The 16258-nt window shown below is 40.9% G+C and overlaps 1 protein-coding gene across 1 annotated transcript in view; it reads left to right on the top strand.

Annotated features, from left to right (window-relative positions):
- Positions 1-16258, top strand: part of CDC73 (cell division cycle 73) — a 165369-nt gene that overhangs the window by 23524 nt on the left and 125587 nt on the right. Inside the window, exons 8-9 of the mRNA XM_074961163.1 lie at positions 12187-12285; positions 13584-13662. Coding sequence (XP_074817264.1) covers positions 12187-12285; positions 13584-13662 — 178 coding nt within the window. The remainder of the gene's footprint in view (positions 1-12186; positions 12286-13583; positions 13663-16258) is intronic.

Raw genomic sequence — 16258 nt, forward strand, 5'->3', positions numbered from 1 at the left:
TATTTCCTTCCTTTCACCCCATTTTTCCCCCCTTCCAAAGTTGCCTGTGACAATTGAGCATTTGAATTCTGCCCACAACAGATTTCAGTGACCAGTCTGTAAGCAAAGAGCATTTCCTTTGTTCACTCTGTACCATGAGAGGGTTAATGGCACTTATTCTTCGTTTATAACAAATTAAGTAAGTTCATGCTGGAGCTGGAAGGAAGAGCTGCAGAGTTCACAGGAATATTGGCAGGAGGTCTTTCCATCTCAGTGGTTTTTGACGTACCTAGCTTAAAAACCTTTTCTCACAGCATGCCCAGAAATATTTCTCAGATACGAAGCAGTGTGGTAACTCAGTAGGTTGGGTTGAACATGTGGGAGTTGTGTGAGGGAAAAATCTCAGAATTGAAATCTAACAAATGCCCTATGATTATGCTTGTGTATTTATGTACTTTTTGAAGTAAATCTCCATTCTCCTGGGAGCAGGGTTTTTTGAGAACTTCCTGAGCTCTTCCATGTTTTTTATCCTTTTCCCTCTGTAAACCATTTCCAAATGTACTGCAAACAATGAACTCCAACATTAACTACAGTGAGAGCTTTTGATTCATGTTTTATTGTGGAATATTTTTCCACAATCTAAATATAGGATGTTTCAAAGGTTACTTTTTCTACATGAGATTGAGTCATACCCATGGGACTGAGGGAACCTTAGCAAGCCCCATTCTTTCCCCATCCCACCCAACCTCTGGGAAGACTGGAAGGACTGCACCACAGTCCTTCCATGGTCTTCATATTAACCAACAAGCTGGAATGGTTGCTATATCAATTTTTATGATGCTTATGCTGGGAGTTCACAGCTACTGGCTTTGTGGATTTCATGGCCCATCTCTTGACGTGCCCCTAAATCTCTTCTTTGTTGGGCTCTTTGGGGATGGTGCTGTCACAGTTCAGGACAACTGCACCTGTATTTCATCTCGCTAGTCCAACAAGGGCATCCATTCTCAGACTTCCAGCTCCCCAGCTGCGCCTCTCTTGGGCAGAGAGGCGTCTCTCTCCCTCATTACTGGGGTATTTCCAGACCTCACAGTTCAGAATGGTAGCCGTGTTAGTCTGTATCAGCAAAAAGAACGAGGAGTACTTGTACCTTAGAGATGAACATGTTTATTTGAGCATAAGCTTTCATGGGTTAAAGCCCACTTCATCAGATGCATGCAGTGGAAAGTAGGGTAGGAAGATAGAGATCTCTCTATCTATACACAGAGAGAACATGAAAAAATAGGGGTTGCCATACCAACTCTAATGAGACTAATCAATTAAGGTGGGCTATTATCAGCAGGAGAAAAAAACCTTTTGTAGCGATAATCAGGATGGCCAATTTCAAACAGTTGACAAGAAGGTGTGAGTAACAGTAGGGAAAAATTAGCATGGGGAAATAGTCTTCAGTTTGTATAACGTTTCATCCATACCCAGTCTTTATTCAAGCCTAATTTAATGGTGTCCAGTTTGCAAATTAATTCCAGTTCTGCAGTTTTTCATTGGAGTCTGTCTTTGGAGTTTTTTTGTTGAATAATTGTGACTTTTAGGTCTGTAATTGAGTGTCCAGGGAGGTTGAAGTGTTCTCTGACTGGTTTTTGAATGTTATAATTCTTGACGTCTGATTTGTGTCCATTTATTCTTTTGCATAGAGACTGTCCGGTTTGGCCAACGTACATGGCAGAGGGGCATTGCTGGCACACATCACATTGGTAGATGTGCTAGTGAACGAGCTTCTGATAGTGTGGCTGATGTGATTAGGTCCTATGATGATGTCCCTTGAATAGATATGTGAACAGAGTTGTCAACGGGCTTTGTTGCAAGGATAGGTTCCTGGGTTAGTGTTTTTGTTGTGTGGTGGGTGTGTATATACTGTGATATCCCAATCAAGACAGACTTCCTAAACAGGCCAGCATCTCTGCTTTGCTTTCTCTTTGAAGGCTATGAATAAGGTAACTGTCTGTGGTTTTAAGTTACCACACAGCTTATTGTAAGCAAGCACCTTTATTCTTAGGGTAAAAGCATTACAGAGAAAACATTTAAACATTTAAAATTTAAAACATTTAAAAATAGTAAAAGAACCTACACACATGCAAACTAGAGATCCCCTCCTATCTCCACAAGGCCTCTGGTAAGTGTCAGTTCTTCCAGCCCTTCCTTAAGAATTGGGGCTCTCCCCTTAGATAGAAGGAGTTGTCCATTTGCTGGATCAGAAAGAAAAGTTCGGAGTCAGTTTAAATTCGGGCTATTTATCCTTTCTTTGTCTGTTGGCCTCTGGAGAATCCAGTTTGAAGGAGGATAGGCAAGTCTCCCCAGCAGGTGGAGAGCCTCTAGAGGGGTTACAATATGAGTGAATTTGCCTAGTCACCCTCCATGGTTAGTTTCTGGAGAGCTGTGGTTTCTGGAGAGCATGGCTCTCTGCCATGGAATTGCATACAGTCCTCGGCCCCCAATGATACTGTAAGATCTCCCAAAGATATTTCAGGAAATTGCTATATCTTTTGCAAGTGTAAGCCTCACTCTGGAGACCTGGATGTGTCACCAAATGGCCCTAATATGAGTCTTAAGTGACACAGAAGACATCACACCAACCCTCTGTGCCTGGTGAGTTTCACCATAGGGCAGCAGAAGGCTGAGAGACAAGGTAGGTGAGGTAATATCTTTTATTGGACCAACTTCTGCTCTTGCTCGAAAGCTTGTCTCTCTCAACAGCAGAAGTTGGTCCACTAAAAGATATTACCTCACCTACCTTGTCTCTTTAATATCCTAGGCCTAACATGGCTACAACTACACTGCATACAAGAGAAAAGAATACTCACTTGGATTTGAACAACAGATCATTTCAGATATTGTGCTTTGCCTCCCTGTACTGAATTTCTATTGTCTATGGGGAAATCTGCAGGGAGAACCGAGCATTGGAGTAGAACTGTAGAAATTAGAGATGGGAAATGTGGATCAGAGCTGAAACTTTGCCCAAAGGGAAGTAGCTTTGTACAAAATTAAAGAATGTAAGAATTTAAGACGCCTTGTGCACATAACACTTACCCAGAACAATTCTTACAATATTACAACTTGTTACATGATCACAATTATGTAGAAGTCCTTTTTGGAGGCTACATATTATAAATTGATGAAAGTTTGCAGGTGGAAGTGACTTATCTCCTTGCCAATGCAGGATTTTTCCCTTCAGAACACTTACCAGTGCTTTGTCCAATGCAGATATAAATGTTGGAAGCACTGAGGCTTTCTCACTTTGCTTGGGAGACTATCAAATCATCTGATCCTGATACTCATCATACATTTAGGAAGGGAAAATTTCATTCTATCATTGCTAGCTATGCCCCAGTCTTTCACCATCCTCTCCATTGTGGATGTTTTCACCTTTCAAATATGTATGTATAGTAAGTTTCTTTTACTTGCAGTCCCTAAGAAGAACTTTCAAAGGAAAAAAAGACTGTCCTTTGTTTTTATGATGTATAAAGATAACCTGAAAGAGGTTATAAAACCCCCAAACAAATAAAACTCCTGCTTGTTTTCTACTTTATGAAATTCACAGTCTATTTTCATCTTCCCTGCTCGTGCTGGAGAATTCTCACGATTGGTGCAATGGAGCAGGTGTTTTCTCAACCCTCAGTTGAAGGGATGGAAGTGTTTGGATTTTTAACTAGAGAGGTTTCTTCCCAACTATTAGGAGTGTATTTCAACACGGGGTTTTAAACTGTCTAATTAAAATTTTTCTCCTTTAACTTGTGATGTTCTACTAATCCCTCCGTTATCTATAGTCTTCCTTGGAAAATAGGGTAGACAGTATGTAATATTGTTGTACTTCTAAAAAAAAAAAAGCAAAACAAATTTTTGTCATTTTGAGGCAAATTGGGCACACCCCCACTTATTTCATTTGTAAGACACCCTTAAATAAGATATATGTATTGAACTCTAATCTTGATTCATAAATCAGTCCACTTCTCAGTTTTTGCTTCTCTGAACTTTGTGTGTGTGGAGGGGGGGGGCGCGGGGCGGGTGATGAGGTGCCTAGAACTGAATGAGGTATTCCAGAGATGGTCACGCTTGGACTGTGTAGAGCAGGATTATTGCTTTCCCACCTGTAGCTTTGATGATTGTGTGTATACAGCACACAACTACATTACTGTGTTTTTGTTCTATTGCGCTGCACATTTGTCTAATTGGATATCCATCATGCCTAGGTACCTTCCAACATGATTGCTTTCCAGATTTCTCCCTCCCATTGAACAGGTATTCTTAACTAACTCTGCCCCCCACCCCCCCATCATTAATTACCACAATACCATGTTGTTGCTTGCCAATATTTCTGGGTTTCTGTGGATCTTATTTGTGTGTACTTCCCAGTTTCGTATCATTTACAAATTTCATTTGCATCTTTTTAAGAACTCAGGAGATCCTGGCTCATGGTACTTGCCCCTGTCTTGAAGTGATGCAATTTGTGATAGAAATTAGGAGATTTTGAATTAAGACCAAGTGGCTTGCACTGAAATTCCTTATTTTTGTCATTTTAACTATTTTTTAAAATGTTCCTAGATGTGGAGGAGTTTACACATGAGGGGAATAGTCTCCAACCATCCCCACAATGGTATATAATAACTTGAGAAATTTAATATTCTGTAATTTTTCAATGATATTCTTATATTAAAGGTTCTATATACCTGTATCTGAGTAGACTTTGCTGCTGCTATAGCACTTTTTAATAAGACCTCTTTAAGGTTGTGAGATAAAGCTTGTAAATGTAAAGAAAAACATTTTGTTCTTTGAATGTAAAAGCAATTTTGTGTATGAGCTCTAGGTGGCAGAATTGTTCCGTGCTCCTGAAATTCATAGCTCTTGCAGTGAACTTGATATCTGAAGCAATCTTTAAGGGTGAGGTATGCCCAGTTAAATTAGGAGCTAGTATCCTTGTTACTAGCTTGTTGAAACTGAATACATTTGTGGTTTAAAAATGGTGACTGTCTAACAGTATGAATGTGAGATTTTTATCTCACCCACCTTGTGTCTGTAATACAGTAACTCCTCACTTAATGTTGTAGTTATGTTCCTGAAAAATGATACTTTAAGCAAATCCAGTTTCCCCATAAGAATTAATGTAAATGGGGGGGTTAGGTTCCAGGGAAATTTTTTTCACGAGACAAAAGACTATATTGCACACGTGCACACACAGGATAAGTGTTAAACAGTTTAATACTGTACACAGCAATGATGATTGTGAAGCTTGGTTGAGGTGGTGGAGTCAGAGGGTGGGATATTTCCCAGGTAATGCCTTACTGCTAAATGATGAACTAGCACTCAGCTGAGCTCTCAAGGGTTAACACATTGTTAATATAGTCTCTCACTCTACAAGGCAGCACGAATGGAGGGAGGAAAGTCAGCAGCATGGCCGAGAGAGAGACAGACACACACACTGTGTGTGTGTGAGAGACGCACATTGCTCCTTTTAAGTATGCTGACCCCACTCCAAGAAGGGAGCTGCGGGGGAGGGGGACACCCTGACATTAGCACCCCTCTTCCCCCTCCCAGCCCCGGACACAGAAAATAGGAGGCTCCAGGGAGCAGCTCCAAGGCAGAGGGCAGGAGCAGCACAGGTCAGTGCTGGGCGGGACACTGAACTACCTGGCAATTGATAGCCTGCTGGGTGGCTGCTGTACAGGGAACTTAGGGGGGCGGGGAGCTGATAGGGGGGCTGCTGGTCCACCTGGTTCCAAGCTCCCACCAGCTAGCTCCAAGAGGCTGCTCTTCCTGCAAGCAGTGGACAAAGGTGGCTGCCAAACAATGTTATAAGGGAACATTGCGCAACTTTAAACGAGTATGTTTTCTAATTGATCAGCAACGAAACACCGTTAACTGGGACGATTTTAAGTGAGGAGTTACTGTATTCTGGGACCAAGATGGACAGAACAATGCAAATCTGATGGTAGTTTCATTTTATGATCCCAATCCCCATTTCATCTTTATGGGAGTTTACTTATGTCTACATTAGTATTTGTAATGGAGATCAACATACATATTTTGTATGTAAGTTTTTTGTTCTGTATAAAAACATCCCCAGTATGTGTTTTACCCACAATTAAGGGCCAGATTCCTATGCCCTTGCTCACGTAAAATACTGTTCAACTTTACTCCACAAATAATCCCTTTGAATTATTTGGGACTACTCGTGAAGTACAGTACTATTCTGTTTGAATAGGGGTTTTGGAATTTGATTCTAAATAAATAATCCATCACACAGGAGCAGCATTTCTAACAAGAGCTTGTCTAAACTGGGGAGTTGCCTTCATGCCTTAGTTTCCTTACCTGAATAGCTATTGTGCAATGGCTCTCTATGTGAATGCTTACTGTACACTGAGTGCCATTGTGCAGTTAAGGTTAGTCCACTTCCAAAGTGGATTAAGCAAAACTGCACAAAGGCACTTTTAGTGCAGAATAAGTGTGTCCAGACAGAACTGCATTTTAAATTCACACCCTTGCTTATTTCACAATAGCTTTCCTGCGTAGACCAGCCTCATGGAAACCTTGAAGGAAGAGTCCATTTTCCATAAATGTATCTATAGTAAAAATATAGAAACAGACTTCTTATGCAGTTTTAGTCATCGTCTCGACCTATTGTAATGTTTATAGTTGTTTCAAACTCCTGAATTATTTATTCTGTTTCACATAAAGATTTCAAATAGCTTTTTCATGTAGTACCCTTTTTAATATAAAAATACTAGTGGAATAAAGTGTAATAATGCAGAACAAATGAGGTGTGAAATCTGTTCTGCAAAAGATAATCCACACATTTAATGGAAATATCTATCTGCATTTTCTGTACAGAGTATAGTACACTATAGAACTGCTGAAACCTCTAATTAGAACACTAGGAAGCAATACTTGATTCAAAGAACAGCTGTTTGTGAAAGGTACGATGTGGCTTTTGTATTTAGACTTCTACAGAATTTAATTCAGCCTCTAATCATTTCATGTTCTTTAAACATCTCCCACAATCTTAAAATGTATTAATTACTGCAGTGTCCCATAATAAATCTCATGCACACTAACCTAACCACAGACCCAGTAGAACTTAGTTGTCAGTCCCTCTGTCTATTTCTGTCTTAAAGCCCAACTAAAAAGATGGGTTAAAGGTGGGTACTACTTGAATTCAAATGATATTGGAAGTCCATCTACCAGTCGGTGGTAAGCCTCAGTACAGACGAAGTCTGCATGTAATATAGTTTGACATAAAGATCTGCTTAGGCTTAATTTTTAGGCCTGGCAGGACCTGAATCAGCGGGTGGAGCCATTTTCCAATCCAAACCTCTTCTCTACCTGCCAAGCCTGAGCCACTACCTCCATTTCCTGCCTGTAGTTTTGGAATGGCAGTGGCTGGCGACTGTCTGCCCTACCCCTGATGCACTGTGCATTGTGACAAAGTTCCTCCTCTGCCTTGGTGGGTCTTGTGCCTATTGGCGGATTTGCTCGCCTTGGAGATTCACGGCAGCCCTCAGTTTGGCCGTTTTCGTGAACCCACAGTCCAGGTCACCTCCTCCTGTGTCTGACCAGGAGTTGGGAGGTTTGTGGGGAACCCGGGCCCGCCCTCTACTCCGGGTTCCAGCCCAGGGCCCTGTGGAATGCAGCTGTCTAGAGTGCCTCCTAGGACAGCTGTGCAACAGCTACAACTCCCTGGGCTACTTCCCCATGGCCTCCTGCCAACACCTTTATTCTCACCATAGGACCTTCCTCCTGGTGTCTGATAATGCTTGTACTCCTCAGTCCTCCAACAGTACACATTCTCACTCTCAGCTCCTAGTGCCTCTTGCTCCCAGCTCCTCACATGCGTACCACAAACTGAAGTGAGCTCCTTTTTAAACCCAGGTGCCCTGATTAGCCTGCTTTAATTGATTCTAGCAGCTTCTTGATTGGCTGCAGGTTTTCTAATCAGCCTGTCTGCCTTAATTGTCTCCAGAAGGTTCCTGATTGTTCTGGAACCTTCCCTGTTACCTTACCCAGGGAAAAGGGACCTACTTAACCTGGGGCTAATATCTGCCTTCTATCACTCTCCTGTAGCCATCTGACCTGACCCTGTCACAGCATGCTGTGGATTGAGAGGTACTGCAACTCATCAGCATGCTCACCCCGCTGCACATGCAGTACAGTGATGTGGTGGCGGCTGGCTGCCAGGAGCAGGGTACTCCGATGTTGCAGTGCCAATCCCACTGGCGAGGAGGAGGAGAACCGATCTGATCCAAGCCAGGGGGGGGTCTGGTTGTCTTCTCATTTGACCTGACCTGGATCCAACATTTGTAGTGGGTTTGGGTCAGGATGAAGTTTGACCTTCTTCTCACTTGTCACCTGAGACTTTCATTCTGCAGTAAGCTCTGTGCAGGCACTGGTGCCCATCTTGTAACTTGTAGAAATGATGCCTGAGTTGGCACCAATTGGGCAACATTTGCACTTTCCCATGTCATTTAAAAAACAAATGGATAATTTAAAAAAAAAAAAAAGATTTTAAAAGAAAATGATTCATTTTATTTGTGTGACTTTTGTTGTATTTTCCTTGCTCCCCATCAGCTGCTGTCTTGTTCTCTCCCACCCTTTCCCTTCCCAGCAGATTTTTTTTCCCCCTTTGATTGATATTTTGGTGACTTCAGGGTTTTTTAAAGAGTAAATGGAAACTTCTGATTAACTTTTGTACTTGAAAACAAGTTTGTCCATATACCATAATGAATAAATAGCATGTACGGATGGACTCGGAAGCGACTAGAATAGCTTCCACATGACTGACAGTAGTAACCAGACAGAGAAACGACACATGATGGGATATCCATGTAGTCAGTGGTTCTTTAAAGTACTTTTCAAATTACCCAAAGAAGCCATTGTTAGTTTATGCCCCCAAATGGGGGAATTTTAGTAACCTGAAAGTGCACAATTTGGTGTTTAAGCTAAATTTGGAGCAGAAGCTAGAGGGATTTTCAGACACAAATGTGTGTAGATATGGACAGTGAAAGCTTAATGTTGCTTCTACCTTTCAGGACTTTGAGGAAGCACTAGCTACATGGGTCAGCTGGTTGCAATACTGACTTTCTGACTCAGTCTTTTTTTTCTGTCAAAAGATTGTAACTTTGCGTTCCAGAATGAGCCCACAGACAACATTTCTGGATCCTTATTTCTGGATGTTTACTCTTAATATAGATGTAGGACTAAAGAGATATAGCTAAGTATTAGTTTTGGTCTTGGGAACCTACATTTTCACACTGTTGAAAACCTTAGTGCAAGCATTTTATAGTTGTGCATTTTATTAATGACTTGGAATATAACTTATATGAGCAGTCTATGAGAAATCTTATTGTTTGTCTGCATGCTAAACCAAAAATCTGGTCTAGACTCATGAAATTTTAACTTGCTTACCAGTTGAGAAACTGCCAACCTTCCCTTAAAAATCCTTCACATATTGGCTAATTGGTGTGTCTGACCTAGGGTTGAAAATGAACACTGCATTTAGTTTTCCTGTAAATGGCAGAAGAAATTATTTTTATTTCTTTCTTTATTTTTATTTAAATTATTTATTTATTATTACTACTCAGACTACTACTTACCTAAATTCCTCCCCTGTCTCAGCATATCCAGTTCTATCCCCTGGGTTTCAGAAGGGGTTAACGTGTTGTTCAATAGACCCAAGATGCAGTATATGGTGAAGAGCAAGGAAACTAAGGCATGAAGGCAACTAGTGATACGTTGACAAAATTTTAAAGAGGCTCCCTCAAATTGATTCCATAGGTGATACACGTGGTATGGCCTGACAGATATTTTCCCCTTCCTACCCCACTAAACAATCCATCACTCCTCCCACACACTTCCATTCATATCCTAGTATCTCTGTATCTTCCCCAGCATTTCAGATGCTCTTCTAGGTGCTTCTCCTACCTGTGTCAGAAATGTATTCTGTGGCCTTTGCTGCCAGGGTTGGGAATGGATACCCTTTGACTGTGTGTGTGTGGGGGGGTGCGTGTTAGGTGAGGAGCAGGTACACTGGAGAGTTGGGCTGGATGGTCAGTCGGAGATTGAATCCATTTTTGTTTCTGTGGTGGACAGGTCTCACAGCTGGCAGTCTTCCCTGCAAATGGAGGAATTGTCTCCCTTTTCTGGTGTAGGGAGTTGGGAGTAGCAGTTTACACCTAACTGGTTTTGGGTAGTGGGTTTGTCTGGTAGTGCTGGAGTTACAATGGGGAGCAGGTCTCTAGGCTTCCCCTCATTGCTGGGTCTGGGCAGGCAGATATCATTGGGCAGAAAGGCAGGCTACCCTATTTTCAGAACCTTGGTTCAGTACAGAAGTTTAGCCTCACTTCCTTTCCTCTTCATGCCCTGATAAAGCAGCCAGTGGGAGGGATTGTTTGTAGAGGTGCTGGTTAAGGGTGCAGGGAATTCCCAATGCAATAACTGCTATGGCCAAAGCCAAAATACTTATACCTGCAGCTGCCTTAGCAAGCAGTAGCTAACAAAGCTGCAGCCAGGACTGAAAATTATAAGAAGTAGGTCTGACTTTATTGTGTGTGTTGCCATCTCTTATCCCCCAACAAAACTAATTCTTGTGTACCATCACACCACTATATGCAGAGCTGGTCTGATCATTTTGAGACTGAATAGCCAGATGATCCTTTGCAGTGCACCCCAAACTTAACTGACTTTTTAAGCATCTCTGTGGGTGAGTTTTAGATGTCCTTCTGCAGAAGCTAAGCCCAGCTGAAGAGTTGTGCCTCCCTCCCTTTCCTCTCCACCCCCTCTTCCCCAAGTTCAGAACTTACTTAGAGATCTGTGGAAATCTCCTGCTGTTCCCTATGTTTCTGACTGCATCTTTGATAGTCATGTCTTTATACGTATTGTCATGCTGACAATATGCTGCTGCTTGTCTCGTATCTAAAGAAATGGTGATTTAGTCACGGTTTTTACACTGGATCATGTTACTGAAAGCTATATTCCACTGCAATTTCTTTTTAAAGAAACTGTTCTAACGTATATTTAAATAGACTGGAGCACAGGGGAGAGCAAACTTTTTGGCCTGAGGGCCACATTTGGATATGGAAATTGTATGGCGGGCCATCAATGCTCACAAAACGAACAATTCAGAGATATTCAAATAAACTTTATTTAATAAAGATACGTTTTAGTGGAAATAAACATAAAACCTTACTTACCATTATAAATATACCGTCATAACATATTTCAGTAACTAAATTAAACTTACCCCCTTTCCATGCCCTTTCTCTCTAGCCTGGATTTGTCAGGCTTCAGCTTGCAGTCGTTGAAACTCATTGAGATTCACCAGCCCTCTGCTCTGAGAAATCTCCTCCCACGCATGTCCCGACAGCCCACAACTTTGAAAACTGCCACTGAGCGCTCCCTGGCCAACTACTCTTTGTTTTATCCTCAACAATGGAATATTAAGGCTACTAAAAATCAGTCACCTAAGCCAACGAGTAGGAGGCACGTGGGCTTGCACATTCCAGGCTCTGATGGCGCGTTTGGGTTGTGCAGCCGGAGTAATGTGCATGCTGTCATGCAGGTCCTGAACACACAGGGCGCTCCAGGCAGGTGCAGCGCGGCAAGTCCCCTACCCTGCTCCCCGGTGGGAGCAGCAGGACAAGCCCCCAACTCTGCTCCCTGGCTGTAGCGCCAGAGTGTGGCAGCTCCCAACCTCGCTCCCCGGCGTTGGAGCTTGAGGGCTGGATTAAAAGGTCTGACGGGCCGGATGTGGGCCGTAGTTTTCCCACCCCTGCTGTAGCATCTGCACACAGGTATCTTTGCAGTCATAAATGGCTGAGTATTCACCAGTTTAAAAGGATAGATTCTCAGAATAAATACCATAAAGACCCAGTAGCTTTGTTTTGGTGCTCAGGCTGCACCCACCTACATTGAACAGATAGGGTGATGTGATGGAAATCCATGAGATGTGTGTGAATCCTTGCACAATGATTCAGTTCTTCAGACACTCCCAAAGAGGAGTGAATAAAGTCTCTCTAATTTGTATGCAGTTTTCTCTGTATTTACAAGTAGGCATACATTCTTTGAAGCACATGTGTTGACTCAAAAAATGTCTTCTAGCTGTATTTCTAGTGCTCCAACCAGCTTTGATGGTCAGTGGGATTCATAAGTATCTAACTTGCTTTCCAGAATTTTGCCAAGAATATTTTTGCGATTCTTCAGTCAGTAAAAGCCAGAGAAGAAGGTCGTGCACCTGAACAGAGGCCTGCACCAAATACAGCACCAGCGGTAAGAATAACTCTTCTTATTATGGACCTGCTGCTCGTAGCTCCATAGCTGAAGTTGAATTGAGTAAATAATGGCAATCTTCTGAAACTACTCTTCATTTTGTTTGGCTCCAGTTGAATAAATTACAGTAACTTGTTCATGCAGAACTTTTCCTTAGATCAAAACTGTATATAGTGGTATTGGAAGAGTGAATACGCTTCGTTTGCTACTTACAGACTGAACAGTTAGTGCCAACTACTGTATGTATCGAACACTCACTGGCATTCTGCAGCTACTTGGAAGAAGTATATTAGATGAGACTATCGCCATTTCCAGCAAAATGCCTTGCTAACTGTATTTTTTGACAGATAAAGTAGTAAAATGTTTAAGAAGCTGGAACATGACTCATGAGCAGCAACAGATTGAACCAGCTGTCCTATGCCTGTGTCAAATTAAAGACCGATTTACATTTTTATTATTCAGGTCTATCTAGGCATTAGAAAAGCAATGGTTTTGAATTGTGATGTTTACTGTTGTTTTATTAAACTTAATAACTAAATTCTTGAACTCCTAATGGTAATCTGCTATGAAAGCCAGTTAGTCTTACTTCGACTTATTTTGATACCTCTGTATTATATGCCAATGTACCAGATTGGAGTAGCAAGATAAATAAATGCTTGCTGTATGCTGAATTTCATAAATTGTTCATGGGACTACTTAGACATACTGTTTGGAATGATTGTAACTGTGTTACTAAGTCACCCATGAAAAAGATGCATGAATCGATATTTAGTGCATCATTAGATTGGCAGCATTTTGAAAATGCATTTTAAATCTGCCTTTTTTTCCTCCCAATTTAATCTTGTTCTGTAGGTTTAGCACCTCTTTAGCTTAATCAGATTTGTGGTGGAGTCTTCTGTGCATGTGGCTGAAGGACCAGCCGTATGTTGTCAGATGACCATTCATTCTTGAGCCCCAAGATGTTAGCAAATGAGCGGGAATTGGATTTCATTCATTTTGCTCACTTAACATGGCTTTCTGTTGTTACTTTTGTCTTGCTTCTGAATGTTGTCAGTTCACTAGATTTGCATGTCATTAAATATTTCTTTAAAACCTACTATTTCAATAAGAGGTTAAAATGAAGTATATTAATTAAAAGTACAAACTGTCTGAAAACTTCCACCTATATAATTGTCCAAAACTGTAAAGTCAATTTACATACAATATTTATTTATTTTCCAAAGTTCAGAAACTAAAATGTGTTAATCAACATACGTTTTGAGATGCAGTAGCATATCATGTTTGCTAATTTGTTTTAGGATCCCACTTTACGGACTAAGCAGTCTATTCCAGCTGCCTACAACAGATACGATCAGGAAAGATTTAAAGGAAAGGAAGGTAAGTTGATCTCCAATACTAATTAGCATTAAGGAAACACTACATTTGAGAACTGAAAAGTGAAACTGACTCATCTGTTTTCATTGTCAAAGCTGAATAAAGTGCGAAATATAAGTCCATAAATGATGACTGAAACGTCTTCACATGTAGTCTCTGGTAGTAACACAAGCTAGGAATTTTATTTATTGAAAATGATTTTTTCGCCTTAACTTTTAAGAAACTGTCTAGTTGAAAACAAAACTTACATGTTAAACACTTTTTTGTTCACTTTCAAGGCAGAGACAGTGTAAGTAGTTTCAACTCATAGGGCCTGGGTCTGTACAGATATTAATCAAGCCAATAGTCCACTTCAGTGCTAATTAAAAAAAAAAAAAAATCTGATAGAGCATCCTTTAAATAGTATGTCCTGAAATTAAAGGGGAAAAAAAATCTTTTAATAATAAAATAAAAAAAAAAGGTGAAGGTCCTTCTGTTTCTAATGAATACCTCAGATATTTTGAGCCAAGTACATAATATACTCAGGTCCAGTCTTCTTTCCCCTTCCCTGGGAGGGAGGGAGTTGGTTGAAAGAGTAGAGATATGCCAACCTGTACTTTCGGAGGCACTGGTACATACCTCGATACTGCGCTGGTGCTCTTTTTTTTTTTTTTAATTTAACAATTTTTAAATGGCAATATTAATTCATAAAGACTGGTGTAGTGTTGGGGGAAATTGCCTCAATAACTTCATAAAGTCAGCCAGTGACTGGCCTTCAGATTTCTTAGGAGAGGGCTAAGGGAACACCTGAGAATCTCTTCCCTAGCCATGAATCCACACTGGGGGACGGCTAGTCAGCCATTTCTTTTGATGACTTGGGCACTGAGTCTCGTGTGTGTCTGTCTGTCCGTCTGTCTGGGTTTTTTTTAAGAGTACAAAATTTTGAAAAATATGGGAGGAATGTAATCTAATTAAAAACCATGTAGGTCTGGAGGAGCTATGGTTTTTGTATCCTAAACAGCAGACACTAAAGATAATTAGTAGTTCCACTGTAGTTCTCATTACAAATTAGGAATGCATTTTTTTTCCTGTACCGTATAGTGTATATAATGTGTGTGTGGCTTAAAATCAAATCCCACAGTTCTTCGTATTTATAATGTATTTATGTACACTGCAGTGGTACATTTAATATGAGACTGTGAGCCCCTGCTCTGAAGTGCTTATAATCTAAAGACAAAAGTAGATACAATAAAGCTATCAAGTTGTTAGGATTGCCTGTGGTTCTCTCTTTATGGAGACCTTTTGGAACTTAGGATTCTGGGAAAGATTTGAAGGAAAAGAGGGCTTATTACGTGGCCTTGAGGCACAGTTACTCTCAGTACCTGAGCCATGTAGCTTCCATTATCAATGGTGATTAATAATTGAGACAAACCTGGGTCCTCTGCATTTAAAAGTTCCAACCTATGTGGGTTCTATAATATATTCTCTGTATGGCTTCTTTTTGATTTGGTGAGATTGAGACTCATGGTGGATTTTCAGGTACCCATAGCTTTATAAAAAGGAAATGTTCACATTTTTATTCCTAAAACTATTCCATGTTCTCAAAGATAATTGAAGCCATGGCTTCACATCTTTAAAAACAAAAAGCCCTGTGGGTTTAGCAGAGCATGGTAATAAACACTGACAAACCTTTAAGCAGAACACATCAGCCTTTGACAAAGTGCAAATAATTTTTAGAAATGGTAACCATCTGATAAAAATAATAACCTTCAATGTATGAGGTACCGAACATTCAAGTGGAAAATAGGTTTAAGCTGAAAAAACAGTAACACTTCATAACCATCAGCTGCTAAATGTCTATTGCCCTCAGTCTTTTTCTCTGCAGTTTCTCCTTAATATTCTGCAGGTCAAGCAGCTTTCATGCCATCCTTTAAACTTGTTATGATTCTGTCCTGTTTTTAACAAATTAAGTCTGACAGCTGACCTTTAACAATTCGATTTTATTAAAAATAAACTGATAGACCTGCATATTCATATTTTTTTTCTATTGCATATCTATTTATTTTGTGGATGTAGTTACATATGAAAACTTGGATGCTAAACATCTAAATGAATGCATAGTGCGGCGGTTCTCAAAGTGTGGGTCAGGACCACATTTTAATGGGGTCGCCAGGGCTGGGGTTAGACTTGCTGGGGCTGAGCATGAAATCCGAGCCCCACCGCCTGGGGCCGAACCCTGGGGCTTCGGCTTTGGGCCCCCTCACTCAGGCCTGAACCCTTGGGCTTCAACTTTGGTCCCTCTGCCCAGGGCGGCAGGGCTCCAGTGGGCTCAGGCTTCGGTCCCCCCTCCTGGGGTCATGTAGTAATTTTTGTTGTCAGAAAGGGGTTGCTTGCAATGAAGTTGGAGAACCACTGGCATAGTGAAATGCATTTGGAAGATCAATTGGCCTGGGTGAGAGCAAATCATATTGGGCATTAATGCCAGTCTTGAAAACACAGAAGAAAGCAAGTTGTCTTGAATGAAGAGTTGAATATGTAGTGTGGCATTCATTCTTGTTAACAACAGGATTCGTTTTTGTCGGGTTGCCTTTAATATGCTAACTCTCTTTTTAGAAAAAGA

Source organism: Natator depressus, chromosome 8, assembly GCF_965152275.1.
Source record: "Natator depressus isolate rNatDep1 chromosome 8, rNatDep2.hap1, whole genome shotgun sequence".
Classification (NCBI taxonomy): domain Eukaryota; kingdom Metazoa; phylum Chordata; order Testudines; family Cheloniidae; genus Natator; species Natator depressus.